The following is a 19,674-nucleotide window of genomic DNA, read 5'->3' on the forward strand; positions in this document are numbered from 1 at the left end:
CAAATGATCGAACTTCTTGAAAAAGTCTTCCCCACACCTTGAAACATTTGGTTGTCCACACCGCTGCCATCCATTTCCGTGCTTAATTTCAAGCGCGGTTTTTGTGCGTAGCGCTTTCTTGACCGGTACCGTGGTTTGGCGGCGGCGCCGGCGTCGATATTCGCGTAACCGAGCGAGCGAATGAGGCACCTAAGGCAGAGAGAAAACAGAGGAGGAGTGTTTGGCGAAAGTGTGAGGGAGAGGGTGGCACGCGCTGTCATGGTGTCTTCTCTATTACTGCCTCCCCCTCACACTTTGGCCGTAAGCTCGTTCCCCTTTCGCGGCTCCTCCGAAACACGGGACAGTTGCGGGAGAGGTTCAAACACTATTTGCAACATACTCGGCGGCGGCGACGCGCTGTGAGCTAACATCCGAGTAGCGCGTTCCCCTGCGCTCGCTGATCACGCGTTCACTTCCTGAGACGCCGCAGATATGCGCCGTGACTGAGAAGACCGCAGTTCGCACTGAGCACAAATTTCGCATTAGGGAATATATAATCATGAGTGCTTTTCTTACGGTTCCCTACGTCCAAAGATTGCAAAGAGGGGAAGATAAAAGGAAGGAAAGTTGAGAGGGGAGATAGAGGTGAACTGATTACAGTTACACTAATCTGATTACACAACCCGAATGGCACTGATGGGGCAATTCCAAACACACCAATCTTAATTGCGGCTTCATCTCCATTATCCCAGTGCAAAGATACCACCATTTGCGACGTGCACAGTCCCAAAAGCTGTCGCGTTGTGGCAGCCCTTCGGTGATTGTGCTTGACCAGTAGAGTTGGGGTGACGGCTGCCTTCCCTTGTCAGGGATTGTAACGCCACCCTCATATATCGACCACAAGCAATGTAGAGCTAATCGCAGAACCTCGATTACCCATCATCCACAGGAATGGTTGTGCCCCAGTGTTTATTATTTGCTGATGAATTTTCGGAGGTGAAAAAATATTTTCAACATTCAATAGATGCCGTTCGATAGATTACCAACCTGGCTTGGTTATAAGGGAAACCAAGAGTTGTTTACTTTTGTAACGGCGGTCGAGACGCGACCCGCCAAGAAACGTAGCTCGTAGGAGTAAACCACATGCGGTCTACGTTTTCGTGGCAACAAAAGAGATAAATCGTTTTTTATTCCGCTGATGCTGATAGCATGCGTTTGCATCAGTGTTGTACACGTTCCTCTAAAACAGGTACGAAACTCGGACAAACGCGCCAAAACAAAGCTGCGGCAGACACCGGCAATATGTTAGCACTGTCGAACAGGTATGAAGTATTAGCAGAGGAACAGGAATGTGACGAATCTACGGAGCCAAATGGGAGCCAACCGCTCGTCGACCACACCTACGCTACTGCGGTGAAGCGGCGACGTCAACCACCAGGCAATACCCGCAAGGAACCATTGCCTTCAACTACGAATTGCGCGGATAGCGTGGCTGCTTTGGACCACCGTTTGGCGGAGCTAGAAGCAGAAATGAAGCGTATCCGGCAACGTCGTGCAACCTTAGCGCAACGGGCGAAGCACCAGGAAACACCTGTTTCAACAACTGCCACATCAGTGCAACGTCGCGCGACCTTTGCGCAACGGGGACAGCACCACGATGCACCTGCTCCTCCACCTGCCACTTCAGCGCCGCTTCGGGAATTACATCCTGATTCTTCTAACCTTACGGCCACAGAACTTCTCACTTTCGTAGCGGAGCAACTGCAACATCTGGCGACGGTTCTCGTGGCGCACCTACGTCCATGATGGCTTCAGTGGCCCCTCAAGGTGCGAATGCTTCCCCAAGCCCGCTACGACACAAGTGTGTACTCCAGTGGAACTGCAGAGGTCTCGCGACCAAGGTAGGGGAGCTGCAGTCTCGTCTCCGCATGGGCACACTTCAAGCGTGGGCTCTGCTCTTGCAGGAGACAAACTCAATGCCACGCATTAAGGGATTCACTGCGTACTCTTCACCTACCATTCCGGACCGCCGTTGCAGCAATGCATCTGGTCCACCTGGTAAAGTGGCTGTGTACGTAGCCACCTGTTACCCCCAGACTCAAGTGCCGTTGGTGTCTTGGTGCAGTGCGTGGCAGGAAGTGGTTGCTGTATTGGTTCGCCTACCCCGCACAGACGTGATCCTGGTGTCGTGCTACGTGCGTCCGTACAGTGGCAGTGCACCCCGACTGCGAATGGGCTGGCTTGCTCACCTTCGCCGCACGTACCCCGGACGACCTGTGCTAGTCGGTGGGGACTTTAATGCGCCTCATGAGGCATGGGGTTACCCTTCGTCCAGTGCGCGTGGTGTGGCAGTCTTAAATACATTTACAAGCCAGCAGTTTGTGCTACTCAATGCTCCGCACATATCGACACGTCGCTGGGATCATCCTCGCGCGCCCCCCTATGCCCCGGACCTTTCCTGGTGGACAGGCGTAACTCCGGTCTCATGGGACCGTGAGCCGGACTGTTGGGGCAGTGACAACTATCCTTAAGGCCTTGGTTTAGCTCCAGGGTCCCAACGATGCCTACGGCGCCGCTGTCGTGTGACTGACTGGGACTTGTTTAGGAGGGTGTTAGACAGCTCCCTACCTGGAACCCTATGCGATGCAGTGCCTATTTTATGCGCCGCCCTTAAGGACGCAACGCGGACAGCTTGGGTGGACGAGTCTAGGCCAGTTCCTGACCTGCATCTCCTTCGATTATGGGCAGCTCGTCGTCGTGCTGAACGGGCTGTGAACCGGTATCCAGGATCTCCAGAATTGCGAGCTTCTTTAAATCGTGCCACAGCCGCTGCCCGCCGCCACGAGAAGCGCCTTTCTAGACAAAGGTGGTTAGATTGGTGTGCGTCCATTGGACCGTCCTCAACGACATCTTCCATCTGGCGGACATTCCGCAGCATGGAAGATGGTGCACGACCACCGGACCCTGCCACTAGTGCGTGCCTTGCCTCTGGGAAAACGCCAAAACAATTTGCCCCAGAGTTAGCCAAAGCATTCTTCCCGGCGTTCGACCAGGCTCCACCACAATTCATCGGCCAACTTTACCTCCCTCCTGAAGCAGGTGCGTGCCCAACTCAGGTGGACATTGATGGCATACAAGGGCCCTTTACAATGGCGGAATTTGTGGCCGCCATCGACCAGGCCAAGTTGCGCACAGCTCCGGGACCAGATGGTATCACCTATGAAGTGTTCAAGAACGCTGATGGCCCAGCTCTTCAGTGGATGCTTGACTCACTCAACGCCATCTGGGCCTCAGGGGAGCTCCCAGCTTCCTGGAAACATGCGGAAGTGGTTCCCATACCAAAACCAGGCAAGCCAGTGGACCGCATGAGTAACCTTAGGCCGATTGCATTGACATGCACTATCTGCAAGCTGCTGGAGCGTATGCTCGCTACTCGCCTGTCCTGGTGGCTTGAGCGCTACCTGTGGTATCATCCAGCTCAGATAGGCTTCCGCCAACACCTCGGTACAGAAGATGGCCTGGAACATCTTTCAAACATGGTACTTCTGGGTGGCAGAGCTCGCAGCATACGAACGCTCCTAACCATGGACGTCCTAAAGGCTTATGACCATGTCAGTCACTCTGCGATCCTTACCATCTTACGTCAGCTGAAAGTTCCAGTCATGGTCTGCAACTTGGTGCGGTCTTTCCTCGACAGTCGTACCTTTTCTATACGAATCGGCAAGGAAAGTGTAGGGCATTTCACCTCAGAGCGGGGAGTACCCCAGGGCTCTGTGTTGGCACCAGTGTTGTTTAATGTGGCACTCCTTCCCCTCGCGTGGCAGTTAGCTACCATTCCGGACGTTTTCTTTCTAATCTACGCCGACGACGTTACAGTCTGGTCAGTACATGCAGATTTGAACAGACAGCAAGCAGGCCTCCAGGCGGCCCTAGACAAAACGGCGCATTGGTGTGCCAAGATTGGATTGACACTTTCGGCTGCAAAGACGACCTTCATGTCGATCACAAATAGGTGGGGCCGACGTCGTCTTTCCCAGACGCCCCTCTCCTTGGCCTTAAACGGCCGTGCCCTCAATCCCGCATCGTCAATGCGAGTGCTTGGCGTAGAAATAGACGCCTCTGGGTCCGCTGCTCCATGGATCCGCTGCGTGCGCGGCAAAGCCTCCAAGACGCTTCATCTCTTCCGACGGATCTCACAAAAGACCGGCGGTGCCTGTAGTCGCATGGCACGTATCCTAGTTCGATCTGTCTTGCAACCCCGGCTGATATACCAAGCTCAGTTTCAGCATCTCACACGAAGGGACTGGGACCTACTGGAAAGTGTAAACCGAGAGGCTATGCGAGTTATCACAGGCCTGCCTCGTATGACCCCAATTCCGACGCTACAAGCGGAGGCCCAGCTGAACACCATCGACGAGCTTGTTGAACAGCGGAGGAGGGCACGTCACCTGAAAATTCAAACAATTCCCGTTGCTGCGGCATTGGCCCACTACTTCGATTCCAAGTCACCTGTTATATTACGAAAATCACCTGACCTTCCCCCTTGGAGCCGAAGCCAATCCACAGACAACCGGCCACTGACCCGGATACGCCGTTTTCATAATCAGTCCCTGCAGCCCAACCCTTTTCCCTCGGAGTCGGATGGCGCAGCCGAGGCAATGCAAGTGTACGTCGACGCAGGCATGGCCCCAAATCTCCTACACACCAGCCTTGTGTGCCCCACTCATCCAGAACTGCAGCAGACCTGCTCATACCTCACCGAGGCACCTCTTCCCTCAATCATGGCAGAACTTCTGGCCATCCGGGACGGGTTATCCTCATTAGAGCCTCGATTACGCATAAACCCGCCGTCGTGCCTTCACCTGTACACAGACTCCACACAGGCAGTCCGTCAACTCCGACGCGTCGCCAAGTCGCTCGACTTGACCTGCGATGTGCATCGCATTGTGAACTCTTTTCCGTGTCCCGTGCGAGTTCTGTGGAATAGACGTTCAACACCTGCCCACACAGACGCTGACGCGGCCTGCCATCCCCAGAGGGTAACTGGGCCGCTACCCCTGCTCCAGTTGTCGCAGAGTGACACCCTCATCATTCACAAGGAGTCTCTCCGGCGCTCCACGCGTGCCCTTCTTCCCCCGCGTGGGTCGGACCTTCCTGGCGGTTTAACCCGCCGCGAGGAGGTGGCGCTTCGGAGAATCCGCGTGGGCGCAGCTTTGACCCCGGCGATAAAGGCCTCATGGAGGACGCAAGTTCCCCCAGAAACATGCCCCTTCTGTAAAACCCCTGCCACTGAAGCGACCCTGGACCACCTCCTTGGTTCATGCTCGGGCCTCCAGGCAGCACGAGTTCGTCACATGAGGGCCCTTGGGTACCACCCAGGACGACCACCTGACCTTCGCCGCTGGACGCACGGTCCACAATACCGGCCCCTCCTCGACTTCATTGTGGAGACGGGACTGCTGGACTACATCTAGTTTATGCCAAAGGGCGTACTTGCGTAAAAAAAAAAAAAAACTCGTTCCTCGCTCCTTCCCAATTTTGAAACGAGTTCCCGTTAGAAGTTCCTTTATTGCGAAAGGAACGCGTTCCAGTTCCACTTCGAACATTGGAACGCGTCGTTACATTAACTTTACATTTCATTTTTCAAATTAAATGTGGTGTCAGATAATCCAGAGGCGAAATAAAATGTGAAATTTAAAACTTACACCAAACTACGTATTTTACACAAATAGGAACAATGCCGGCAGCAGATTGTCTGGAAATAAAAAGAATACAGAGAAACGCTCCTAGATAAACTTTTTCAGGGAGCACCGGACAAACTGCAGACACGTTTAACTGTGATTTTGGTGCTCGTCTGTTATGGGCGCCGCACATATGCCACTTTCCACTTCGGTCTTACAAATGCGCAGTAAGGTTACTGCGCTTCAAATGTGCAAATACAAAGTTACTAAAATGCAGGAGCATAACTACATTTCTTGCATAGGAAGCTGTGTCAAAAGGAACAATACATAGGCGTTTAATGAATGGTTATTACAATATTGCGGGTTATTTAAAATGCCTTAAAGGCCCTGTGGCGAGAATTGAGTAAGGGGGTTAAAAAGTCAAGCTTTGCGGATCATACACCAGATATTTGCGAGTAACGAAACACAGCAGAGCAAGTAATGGCTACAAGGTTCGCAATACAACTTTAAGTCAAGAAAAATAAAAATTAAAGTCAGCAGCGTAGTCCCGCATGGAATCTACGCGCAAGAATTACAAAGTATACCGAACACAATCAGGGCGGTAGATAAAGTGAACAACCAGAAATAGCCAAAGATGGGGACGCGATGCACCAATCAGTTGCCGTGGCTAGAAATACGCATGAGGGAAAAAGCACAGGAAATAACGCGGAGCATAATCACGTCCGTAAAAAACATTTACACCATAAAGACCATTTCCCCGCGAGGGGGACTCGAGTAAATGCGTCGCATAGGGGGTGGGTGTATTAAGTTAACGTTTAGTGTTTGGGGAGTTGGTGGTAGTGAATGCGTTGTATCAGCAGCTTCTTGACGTAGTTTCAATGAGTCAAAGATAAAAGGCGCGTTCGTAGCCTTTCATTCTGTGTCGGTTTTGTGGAGCAGTGGGAAGAGCACCATGTACCTCGCGTTCCGCCCACAGGTAGTGAATGCGTTGTATCAGCAGCTTCTTGACGTAGTTTGAATGAGTCAAGGATATAAGGCGCGTTCGTAGCCTTTCATTCTGTGTCGGCTTTGTGGCGCAGTCGGTAGAGCCCCATGTACCTTGCGTTCCGCCCGCAGAGTCGTGGTATCGAAACCTGGCGCCGGTAAGTATTATTTTTTTATACAGTGTAGGGGGAGGGGTGCGGACTTGTTGTTGAGAGCGAGGACGGTAGCGTGATGCGGGAGAGGAGGAGTGGGGGAGAGGGCGCGCCTGTGCGCTGAGCTGTTGCGGATGGTCATCGGACGCTACATGTGAGTTAAAGAAATGCTCTGCATTTAAAAATAATAGCACAGGTTGAAACCGAAACTCTGAACGCTGGCCGTCCACGTTCGGGCGGCCTCTGTCAGGTATTGTCTATACGGCACGCGACGAAATTATGCTCAGCAATGACAAAATTCCAGTCCTTTGTCAACACGACGCGTGCAATACAAAAGGTTCTCGCACTCCCTTCGACCCACAGACCGCGGTGTGACGAACTGCACGCGTACTCTTTAACTTCGAGCAGTACAGCATCCCGATACACTCCGGCGCGCCCAGCCCTATTTTTAGCCGGTGACACTTCGAATGACTTTACAGCGAGCGCAATTCCCCCGTCGGCACCCAACGCCAGACAGTGTCGGGCCCTTTTTTCCCGTATATTTCCCCCGCCCCTCCTTAAAACCTCATATCATAAGCATAGCAATGCACCCTCGCCTCGCGCGCACTAATGCGGTAACTACCCTTAACAATATACCGATACGGTGGTTTCACAAGGAACATGCAGCGCCGCTCGGACTTTGACAACATTTCCCCCGCAGGGAACAATTCTATCGGCCAGACGCGCATCCTGGCCTTTCCAGAGAAACGATGAAAAGTGAACAGCATTCTCGCGGCTGCGCTATTCGCCCGCCGAACGCCGCGTAAGCACCGCCGGCATGAAAGCCAGCACAAGCTGCGGCCCGCTCCGTGGTTGTTCTTCTGCCTTTGGCTTTCAGGGAAGCAGGTTCTGCTGAAGGGCGCGGGCAAACTGGCCAGCTTGTAGGAAAGAAACACAGTAGCGAATTGTGGATTTTAAATGCAGAGCATTTCTTTAACTCACGTGTAGCGCCTGCCGTCCGTCCGCAACAGCTCAGCGAGCAGGTGCGCCCTCTCCCCCACTCCTCCTCTCCCGCATCACGCTACCCTCCTTGCTCTCAACAACAGGTCCGCACCCCTCCCCCTACACTATATAAAAAAATAATACTTGTCGGCGCCTGGTTTCGACCCCACGACCCTGCGGGCGGAACGCAAGGTACATGGTGCTCTTCCCACTGCGCCACAAAGCCGACACAGAATCAAAGGCTACGAACGCGCCTTATATCCTTGACTCATTCAAACTACGTCAAGAAGCTGCTGATACAACGCATTCACTACCTGTGGGCGGAACGCGAGGTACATGGTGCTCTTCCCACTGCGCAACAAAACCGACATAGAATCAAAGGCTACGTCAAGAAGCTGCTGATACAACGCATTCACTACCACCAACTCCCCAAACACTAAACGTTAACGCAATACACCCACCCCCTATGCGACGCATTTACTCGAGTCCCCCTCGCGGGGAGATGGGCCCAATTTTTTGTACTCGAGCCTTGGCATCAAAAACAGCCAAATCCTAGCAATGTAACGTTTGCGAAAGAAACGCCATTCCTGCCGTGCTTTAATAAACCTACCGAATTACCGTTACAGTTCCACCGACCGTTAATGAAACGGCGGCGTTCCTCCGTTTTTCCAAAAAGGAACTAGTGCCAGGAACGCCGTTCCTTGAAATGCCGTTCCGTACAACACTGATTTGCATGCCAGAGTGCGCAGAATGGGTGACAAATATGCGTGAAGCGACTCCTAAATGGCTAGCACGGCGTCTCTGCAGAACATTAATGTTGTTCGGCAGCAGAACATAAACACAAAACAAAGTTAACCGCTGGTACTTATTCTGGTCTAAAAACCATTTTCACTGACCGTTCAACATATCTTACAGCATTTAAATATTATAATCGCCTTATAGTTTAGAGGCTCAATTATGAAAAATCACCCTTTTACCTCTTATCTCTTTTTGGTGGAGGAATGACTGATTTGAAGCGGAGAACAGAGTAAAATGCTTTTGACATGTAAATTCATTATTGTTTGCTTGTTCATATATGACGAATGTCAGTGCTCTGTGGGCTGCTATTCTCTGCAATCAGACGCAGCGTGATCCTGGTCTCCAAAAAAGGCATCCACTTTGACGCCAACGTTCCTACCAGCTACCGGTGGGAACACGTACTTGTCGACTTCGAGCATCCCGAAGAAAAATTTCAGGTTGGTGTTTTCCCACGAAACGAAAATTTTCCCAGTATTCCGGTTGAGGATGGAGCACTAACATCACCTAAGTTTATTTATCTCGGGTACCGTCGTGGCCTCAAGGGCATTATTAAAGCGTTGCTTCCTGTTTTACTGATGGCTTATGGTGCCTCGAATACGCAGAGCAGAAAAGTAAACTTCCCCTGACGATGATGATTATCGGGGGTGAAATGAAAGAAAGAAACGTTTCCTGTGCTCGGAATCAAGCCTGGGTCCCACGCGTGATGATGCCGACGCTTATACAATTGCGCCATTCCGGCAAGATCGAAGCAGTTTCAATTTGGAGAGGGCTCCACGGACCCTCCAGTTACACAAAAAATTATGCACCCGTCCATCTATCGGTGACCGTAGTTGGACGCGTAGCTTTCTTGATGACGGTTGGATGTTTAGGGCGCGAGGCCGACAAGGGCAAAGAGCGCCAAAACGGTGGTCAGGTATGAAGGATGTAAACGTAAACTCTAAAATCGTTAAAAAAAAACAAAAGTAAAATCAGTAAAAGACAATAAGGATGTCAGGTGTAAAACGCCATGTTGTGATGCTGCGTGTTATGAAATAAGGTTTAAAAACTACCCGTGATAGGAAATGAGGTGTAAAAACTTGATGTCGCTAAGAAACATAGAGGTGCGTTTTACACGAATCATTGGATCATTCCGCTAAAAACAGTGTTGGGTCTAGCGGAACGTGTTGTCTGTGCAGGTTGGCGAAGTGTTTCTGTCGTGTTGTGTGGAGTGATTTGCAGTAATGTAGCACATGGATGACGGATAGGCCTTCTCCACACCTGCTACACAGGGGTCTGGAGATCCCGTGAGCAGGTAGGAGTGCATTGCATGCGTGTGGCCTATCCGTAATCGAGCCAGCGTAACTTTATTGTGTATGTTGTGCACATGTGTGTCAGTGGTGTAGGCTCCCAAGAGTGCCTTTATAACGTGTAGTTTGTTTTCTGTCTGTTCATTCCAGTGTGCTTGCCAGGTGTTGCGAATGTGTTGTTTGATGTGCGACTTAAGGTCAGTGTAAGGTATCGTTGTTGTGTCAACTGTTGTAAGTGCAGCAGCAGCGGCCATTCGATCTGCTGTCTCGTTTCTGGCGATCCCCGAGTAACCTGGCACCCAGCACACTGTCACTTCAAGACTTAACGCATGTGCTGACCTAATGGTTTTATAAAATTATAGAATAACATGATTTTTACAAAACTTTTTAGATGCCAATGCCCATGCTGCGCTCAAGGAATCTGTGTTATGATGGACTATGTGCGTTAAAACCAGAAAAATGCCATAGGTTTCAACCGTAAAGAAGTTGGTTGTCGAGTTTAGTGTATTATATACCCCAAAATCAGGTCCGTGAGCCGCACACGACACGGTAAGGGCTGTTTTTGGCGCGTTGCTAAAAAATTCTGCACACTTGTATTTCTCTTGAAGAATTTCAGTTGTGGGCTTTCTTTTTTATCAACTGCTACAAAAGACAAGTCGCACGACACGGGGTGCAGCTGCCATGGTGGTAAAATGCCAGAAAGGGTTGATTTCCAGGTGTCTGAAAATGTGACAGATAATTCTGGCACTTCCTGTTTCACTCAATGTGAGACGAAGTAGAGATAGATGGATGATTTAGTAGAAGTTGGGACGGTTATTGATGAAATTTTAAAAACGTAAAGAAGATCCATATATGTTCGCTGGTAATCCAAAGACCATTTATCGCACTCGACGTATAAGGTTTGTACGGGGCTAGTACGGAAAGCACCCGATGCGAGGCGAATCCCGAAGTGGAGCACTGGGTCTAGTATTTTCAGGGCTGTTTGTTATGCCGTCCCACAAAACACACTCGCATAGTCCAAGCGGGACCCCACCCAGCTTGTGAAGACTCGTAAGACGAGTGGCTTGCCCGCACTGCAGGAGTGGTGTGAAAGGAAGAATGTTTATTGCTTTGAGGCATTTATGTTTTAGTTGTTTGATTTGAGGAATGAATGTGAGTTTTTCATATAAGACTACACCTGAACACTTGTGTTCCTTTTTTACGAGAATTGAGTCGCCATGGAGCTTAATGTGAGGGTCGGCTTGCATCCCGCGTCTATTTGAAAGCGTAGCTTTCTTCGTGCAAAATCAAATGTTGGAGGGCCTTAGTTAAAGCAGCTGCGATAAAAAGTGCAAACTGCGAAAGAAGCAATGTCAAAGCTCAATGATTCAAAGTCCAAACCATCTGCGAGTCAAAGTCCAAACTCAGATTACGAGCAAAAAAATCCCTCACGAGGAGGCTTCGCGTCCAACCATCGTCGTCGTTAGACGGAAGGGTGCATTATTTTTTTAGGAGACCGGTAGATGACGCAGATGGATATGCTACAAGCTTGTATTTATAATAAAGTTTATAAACACTAAAGTAATAAACATACGGCGCGTAAGCATGTATATAATGCTATATGAAGGAGCACACTTACAGCATTGAGCTGTAAATGCATCAATAGGTACACGCAGTTATACGTAACCTCAGTGAGCAGTTTTGCACGTCGTAACACTTAGTGCTGCAGTTGTGTTACGTAACAACAACTAGGGGGGTAACATCGATGATTAGAGAAAGCTTTCAGACACAGCAATGCAGAGAAAAGGAACGGCAAACATTATGCTGCTGATAATAATGACAATAATAATGATGATATTCCCAGGCCATATTTGGCAACTGGGCACTAGTGCTTTCGCATTCAATGCATCATAAGTGGTGCAACGTGACCGCGTACTGTTTTTCCTGTCCGTAATATTTATGGCGCTGTACATACATGGCATTGTGCAGTATAGATGAAAATGACTTTGCAATATATTTTCCTACCTTCAACTCAAATGAGCTCACTAAGACCACTTGACCACAACCTTCCAATTGGGATTCGTGTCTCTTTACGCCGGCCCACGTGAACCTGACTCGGTTCCCATACGGGTAACATTTACTGCCTTTCATATGCGGTGTTTATCGTCCAGCGAACAATATTAAAGGTTTATGTTAAGTGTAAACGGGGCAAGCTTTTAGCAGAACATGGAGCGTCTGGATCAAACACGTGTTTATGGGTATATTATGCGGAATATTTGATAGACCTAAAATATCTATATATTGAAACTTCCTTACAGGTCTTAAAGATTCATTGTCATGTTTGACGTTACCGTTTGTCCTAAACATGCTCAAATGTCGTAACAGTATTAGGAAGAGCTTTATTCGCACTGCTTTTTCCATTTCATACTCGACTGAATACTGAATTTCGTTTAACCGTACACTCGTACACTTAAGGCGAGATTGATACATTTCACCGAACTCATTTTTCAGGTTTCCCCATTAACACAACTCAATAACCCTTTAAGAGGTCTGGTTTACGGCCATTCGAGTTTATTTTTTTCTTCATGTGATCGCACACCTCTTGGCTGAATGCGCGAGCATGCTTATAGCTTTAGAAATGCAGACATGGATGTGTGGTCTTAGTTTTTATGGCTGATGAAAACATTTTATCGCATAAAACTGGCTCACGGAACTTCAGCAAATATTGCAAATACCTGTTTCGCGAACAAGGTGTGTTTTGCATTCGTAAACTGCGTGCGTTTTTCTAATTTAGAATATCCATGTCGGCTAGCAATTTTAAATGCTGCGTAATTATTTATTGCGAAAGACTGGTAGCCCCCTGTTCTGACAACCACCACAACAAACTTTCAAATGAAGTTCTAGAAGAAGGAAGAACCAGAGACACTACAGTGGCGGTTTTAGGTGGAAAAGTACTAAGTGTTAGAGCCGTCGCGTCGGAGCAAGCGGAAAAAAGGACTCGCTTAAAATGTGACTAATAGCCTTGAGTAATGAGAAAACGTAAAATGTTAGTTGGATGAAACAAGAAAAACTGCGTTAAATATATTGCAACTTGGATCTTTATTTACGATTTTGAAGGAGAAAATTTGGTAGGCCATGCGATTCCCAACTATTTTACAAGAGGTCCGCTGTGAACGCAGTATCGTAAACACAAAACATTAGCTGTGCCCGCCATGGGCGTCGGCAGGAATTTGTTTTGAAGAGGCAAACCTATTCTATTGAGGGGAAAGAGGGATAGGGAGAGGGCACGGGTCAATTGTTCTGGCTTGGGGGAGAAAAAGCGCAGGGGCCCATTTTGCACCCCCCTGCTGACGTCCATTCTGCCCGCTGTAGTCAATATAGCGAGCGCTACTGAAATGGGGTGTGTAGACGAGCTCGTCTAAATGAAGAAAGAAGGCAGTAAAAGAAGGATCGAATGGCAACCCGGCTAGAGCCTTTTTTTCTGCCCTAGAAGTAGGAAAATAAAAATACGTAAGAAACAGAAAGCAGAGGAAAGAGGTTTTCAAGCAACCTGTTGTGCTTTAAAAGATAGAAATTTCGTTTAACCAGAATTTCTTGAAGGAGCTCCTGTAATTCCTGTTGCTCTGTTGCACTGAAAGCGTTATGGAACTTTTGTCCACGCATACTCCTTGTCCTTTGAAACGCAGCTGGAAATCACGTATTTACTCCATGGTCTTGTCGCCCTGGACGACATTGAGGTCACTCCTGGAAAGTGTCCCGCTAGAGGTAGGCCAATTTTGAATTGTCAGTTATTCTCTTTCTCTCAGAAATAAAATGAAAAGACAATGATCATCAATTGTGCACCATTCATGGCAAAGAGCTTTCTTGAAAACTGCGTTAGAGATACCGAAGTTCAAAAGAATTAAATGCTTTCCTAGAGCGACCAGACAAAACTCACAAAAAAGCGCCGGAACTTATGCATTTGAAGCCTTTGATATACAACGCGTCGGTAAGACATGACGGAAGGTAGCAATGGATTACTGCTTACTCTCCATATAGAGCAACATATTTCCTGTCATCACCTCTGAAGTTGCAATATTAGCGGCTTTTAAATAATGATACGCTTCTCCGATTCAGTGCAGACTGAGGCCCAACCTTGTCATTACAGCCCCGTTTACATTCACAAAGCATGGAGTTCTTCCTGTTTCACGTTCACTGCAGTTTTTGCGCCGGTTTATAATTATTGTTGCTGGCACGTCACCAGTAAAAATATCAGCCCTGTTTCCTTGTGTGGCACCCGCTCTATGTAAGATAACTTCCATAAGGTAGTCCGAACAAGTATCCCCGTGAATTGCCCCGTGGTTTTTGTATTATCGAAAAAAACACACGGGAAAACGCGCCATTTATTATCGTAAGCTTGAGCGCACACTAGAAGTTTTGGATTGCGCTGACAGATTAGGTGCTGTAACGGAAAGCGAGTCAAGTACGTAAATTGTAGCTTGTAGTTATCATTCGCTGTGGCTTTGACCACTTTCTTTTTGCTAATCATTGCTTATTTGTTGGCTATCACTTATAGCACGGTTTTTTCTCCGAAAACTTCCCATTTCTGTCTTGGTGACTATATAGCAGATTATAGTGCCTGCACGGGAGTTGTCAGGGTGAGATTCAAAGCAAAACTTTCTTTTCCGATTCGCCTCTAGACTTCTGCTCTTGGGAGCCTGCTTCACATTGCACCTTCATCAACGGTCCCACCAACTTCGCCCAATGGGCGCCCGTTAAAGCCATGGTGATCGGCGTTCCGGACCATACGGTCAACCATCTCGACGGTATGTAAAGTTCGCACTCCAGTGTGACTTGCCTAATCTTGAATTTTCTTGACAAGACACGACGTAAAGCATTTCTGTGTGTTCAGTGGTGTGGGTTTAAATTTTGCATGACACGTTATCGATCAGGTTTCTTTTTAACCAGTGACACATTTCATAAAAAATTGCAAACAGCCTTTGAGGTACTGAGCATTTCCTCAAAATTGCAAGCAGGCGATTATGGCAAAGCTAGAAAGTACCACTATCATCATGCTTTAGCAATGCCTGTGCTATTGATAAAGCAGTCATCGCATATTTTTTGCTTCAAAAAATTTGGCATCGTTTATTTTTTATACAGATTGCATTTATCTAAATGCAGACACATTATGCAGTATATTTTTCTTGTACATAATATTAGTCCAATAACAACGATAAAGCGTTCTGCAAACGAAAATATTCAGCCCTATTGTAGCTACCTACATCAAAAGCATTATTTGGGCAGATTCACGAGCAAACTACAGGAAACTTTCGCGTATACAGGTTAATAGCTTAAAAAAACAACAATGAAACATTCCGACAAGCGCAACTTTTGACGCATACTGTTACTACCTTCACCAAACTCATTATAGGGAATTCCAGAAGCCTGCTGTCGCAAATCAAGGCACGGGAAGCTTCTTCTCCGCTCTACCGGAACTTTGTTGCATTTTGGCGGCAACGCGTCGCCCGTTGCCTTGCATTGCGTAGCAGACATAATCAGTTGACCGTATTTTTTTACCTGTGGAGCCCGTGAACTTCTTTAGGCTACCCCGTCTTCCATACGGATTTTCCTTGGAGAGTGCAGCGTTATATAACGTGCTTGCATCACAAAGGGTCAGCATCGCTCGCTCTAAAAACCTTTTAAACATTGTTCAATGGACTGTACAATCCCCTGGCACGCTGATAAGAAGGCACGCGATTCAGAAAGAGAGCTGCTAAGTGATGACGCCTGTGCAGATACGCTCATGAACACAATAACCCCTCGTAGATGCAGTTGCAGCCGTAACGGAGGAGGGAAGAGAATATTAATTTTATCTCTTATCTCTTGCGCATGCTAGTTGCTAGTAAAATGACGTACAGGTTGCGGATAGTCATCTAGTTGCACTAATAGTGCATAGTATAGTATAGTATATTCTTTAGTATATTCTAGTTGCACTAACACTCTTCGGTAATCTTCTCTGAAGGAGCAGCCAATACCTGATACCTCAACAGTGGCCGTTCTAACCCCCTTTTTGCCGTGTTCATCAGCCCCAAATAAGTACGGCCCTACGTAGTGAAGTAACAAAGAAAGCTAGGGGAGTTTGCAAGGCCACCGATACTTACGAAGCAAGCACGATACTTGTGATTGAGTACTAAGTCCTAAAATACTCTATCGCTTACCCGTTATAATGCATAAATGTAGGACCAACATAATTCCCATAAATATCGATATATATACGGCCCTTCGAGCAAAGACGGAGGTGAGACGCCAGAAATCTCAGTTTTATTGACGTTGATTACCAAGAATGTAAACTAGATGGTACTAATAAAAAATGGGACCAAGAAACTAGGCTCAGCTTTTTGAGAAGACCAGCTTGGCGAATAGAACCTAAGCGGCAGAAAATACGGTATCCCAAGAGGAAGACAACCACGCTTTCAAAATACGCAACTAAGGCTTTTGTGAGTTTGAGTGCACGTTACTACGAAAGTTGAACTTCTATTTTGTTCGGTGCACAACGTGCAAATCCTAGTCTTTTTCAGGGCTGCTAAATGCCATATTTAAAGGAGCCATGAAGAGAAAACACAAGTTTGGTTCATTCAAAAGATTGTCTCGTTAGAATCATACTGACACCACTTTTTACGTAAACTTCGCTCAAATAAGCTACATAATTAGGAAAAACGGGAATGGTCATGCGACCCACCAGCTCATTTCCCGCAACAGAACCTGTGATGTCACATGGGCTAAGCTCTGCGATTGGCGGAGGCTGGCAGAAGCAGACGCAAATTAGGTAGAGCTTACAAACTAGACGAACGAGCGATTTGCGCTTAAATTTAGGGCACATTCTTTACAAAGCAATAAGAATGATGGGACAAACCGTGGAAGTTACCAAAGCACATGTAAACATAGAAGTACTGATGCGTTCTGCTGTTCGTACTGCGCACAGCATGCTTTGGTTTAGCTGCACAGCACTACGGGGCTTGGGGTTGTCGCAGACGACACTGGCCGATTGACGCAAGCAACGGTGTCTTACGTGACCCCATTTGTCGAGCGAGCACTGTTTCAGGGAACGAATATTTTCTCCCAGAACAAAAACAAGCCAGGTTTAAATGCGGGCAAAAACAAACCAAATGCTTGCCACGGTATGGTGGCGCCATCTAGGTTACGGAACGTAAAGAAACGCGGGAACAAACCAACACCGCTGTACAGGGTGGAGACAATTTTTGAACGGTCCCGTGCCGCCGGAATTGGGCCAACGGGCTCAACGCGTTATTCTTTTCGTTTCCCACGAGACCTAGCAACGCGAAACAAACAATATGATTCAAACTTCTTCAGTAAACCGCGTTGCGGCGATAATTTTAGCGCGGTTTTGACACAATGACTTGCTTCGGCGGCGAGCGAGCAACCGAACATGGCGGCGCCAGCATTACGTGTCTCTACCCTGTACGGCGGATGCGTGAATGAAGGTACTCTAGGCTGCAGAGCGGTCGGTTCCTGTGATGTCACTTGGGACCACGAAAACGCACGATTGAGCGGGAAAATCAAAATTTTAACCTAAATTGTCTAATTTCTCAGTGAATAAAGCACCGTTTGTATCCGGACAAGCGCTGGGGGCACTATAAAACACGAAATCTTTCGAATAAAACCAACTTGCATTTTCTCTTCATGGCTCCTTTAATGCAAAACAATAATAACCATATTTATTAACAATTTAATAACAATAACCCAACAGTAAAGTTGGGATATTTATTCTTCATACTGCGTGAGTGGCCTTCATAGAAAAATATGTGATCTTTGAATGCTTCATTTCTTCGGAGTCGTACTGTACCTTAAAACGGGTCGTACTGTTCCTTAAAAAGCAGTCATGCAAACGTGTGCATATATGTAAGCCATGGTCGTAGGAATTGATTTATGTAAAATAGTTACATATTGATCTGTTTCAGTAAATGTAACTTCGCGTTTTCGTGCTTTCACTGTTTGCCTTACAGGCCAGTACCTCTATTTGAACACGACGGCAGTTGACTCTCACCACCCTGTGTCCAGCTTGTTCTTGCAAACGCGACCGCCCACTCCCGCAACATGTGTCACCTTCTGGTGGAGGGGGCGAGGTTCTCCAAGCCAAATAAACTTGTACAGGTAAGACTTGGTATTTTTATTCGAAGTTTGGAGAGTATGATATTATTTGTTTTCAAGTATTAATCCAAGCTTTTGATCGAACACCTATTTTGGGGGTACTTAGTAGTGTTGCTGCAATATTAAATCTAATGGACATAAAGTGAGCATCGCATTAAGATGAACACGAAAATGTGAACGCAAAAAATGTGCATAATGCGTCTTGTCAGCGTAAAATATTAACATTAATGGTTCAAAATTACAGAGTGCGCCAGACGTACGAGGTATATCTACGGGAAAAGAATCTTTCTTTTCTCCAGCAGTATAAAAGCTCAGATTTATACTACTCATTATGTTTCTGTGTTTATAACCTTATAACCAAATAGGGTTTGTTGCTGACTCTTAGCGCAACAAAAGCCTTGCAAGAAACAACACGACCAATGTCATCATTTCGAGCCGCCAGACGTTTTTGGGAATTTACGTCATAAAGCAGTGCTTTAAAACGCCTCGATACAGAAAATGGCCTGTCCCATAGTTTATGCAGGAGAATTTAGGAGAAGAGGATAAAGGTTGTTAGTACATTGGCCGTTTCTCTTTTGCACGCCCCAGGTACACCACGGAGAGAGCGCTTCGAGATCCACTGGTGTCTGTCTCTAGTGGAACCAGAGGGAACTGGTGGAACGCACGCACTGTCACCGTCTCCTCCAGGAGCAAGTGGAATGTGAGTGGTCATCCTCTTCTTGTGGAAGAATAAAATAGGGTATTGGGACGCTGATTATTAATAAAATATGAAGGAACTACAGCTATGGGGAGGTGCTAAAGATAAAACAGTTGTAATGTGAAGCAAACCTTTAAAATTTGCGCATTGTGGTATTTGCCGATGCTCCCGTCAATCATTCGTCCAATTCATTGTTCGCTGCCGAGAAAATGTACAGAATGTCTAGGTTTGCGCCTGCATTTCTTGATGTGAAAGCATGTTTAAGAACATCGGGTCACCAGTACGCCGCGCGCCAAACTCGAGTCATGCGTTGGCTGTGCCTTGATGTGAATTGAATAATCATTAATTATACGCAAGCTCGTGCTCGAGGTGGGGGGTGGGTGGGGCATATATGCAGTATGTAACATCAAGTTCAACTGATTTCTTAAGCAACAAGACCAAGTGTGACCAAATTCAGTATATTAATAGAATATGCTAAATAATTACAAGTGTTTTGTTTTTGTTTCATCGCGCAGCTCGTGTTTGAAGTGGTAGCTCCCTCTGGAGTGAACGAGGACTCTGCAGTTCTGCTTGATGACGTTGAGTACAGAGATGGTGAATGCCCACCCTACGGTGAGCATCATGACTGAAGGTTTTTTTTTCTCTCAAAACGAAAGATCGTGCGCACAGGGGTTATTGAATGCTTTCTAAATTGCACTATTCAATAGTGCGCGTGTTTTAAATCTTCAATTGTTTGCCGATATATTGTTGGACATTTTTGTAGTGCACAGAACTTACGCCCAAGGCAGCGTCTGACTTACTCTGAAGGGCTCAAAAGTGAAGTGAGGAGTTCAAGGGATAGAATTGTCGGTTATTTGGAATTTCATGATTCATGCTTTGCACCCTCTCAGCTTCTGATAATTCATTGCTAGATATTCCGGCTTAGCAAGATGAAACATTTTTGGTACCCGTGATCGCACGTATGGTAAGAGGATTTTGAATTATAGTTT

At 47.2% G+C, this 19,674-nt stretch overlaps 1 protein-coding gene across 1 annotated transcript in view; it reads left to right on the forward strand.

Annotated features, from left to right (window-relative positions):
• The window catches only part of LOC144175010 (MAM and LDL-receptor class A domain-containing protein 1-like), a 197,355-nt gene that overhangs the window by 76,230 nt on the left and 101,451 nt on the right, over positions 1-19,674 (forward strand). The window contains exons 25-30 of the mRNA XM_077704017.1: positions 8,898-9,012; positions 13,527-13,605; positions 14,520-14,645; positions 17,844-17,991; positions 18,577-18,688; positions 19,201-19,297. Coding sequence (XP_077560143.1) covers positions 8,898-9,012; positions 13,527-13,605; positions 14,520-14,645; positions 17,844-17,991; positions 18,577-18,688; positions 19,201-19,297 — 677 coding nt within the window. The remainder of the gene's footprint in view (positions 1-8,897; positions 9,013-13,526; positions 13,606-14,519; positions 14,646-17,843; positions 17,992-18,576; positions 18,689-19,200; positions 19,298-19,674) is intronic.

The sequence above is a fragment of the Haemaphysalis longicornis genome, unplaced genomic scaffold (assembly GCF_048455015.1).
Source record: "Haemaphysalis longicornis isolate Haplotype H1 unplaced genomic scaffold, Haemaphysalis longicornis Haplotype H1 scaffold_3, whole genome shotgun sequence".
NCBI lineage: Eukaryota > Metazoa > Arthropoda > Arachnida > Ixodida > Ixodidae > Haemaphysalis > Haemaphysalis longicornis.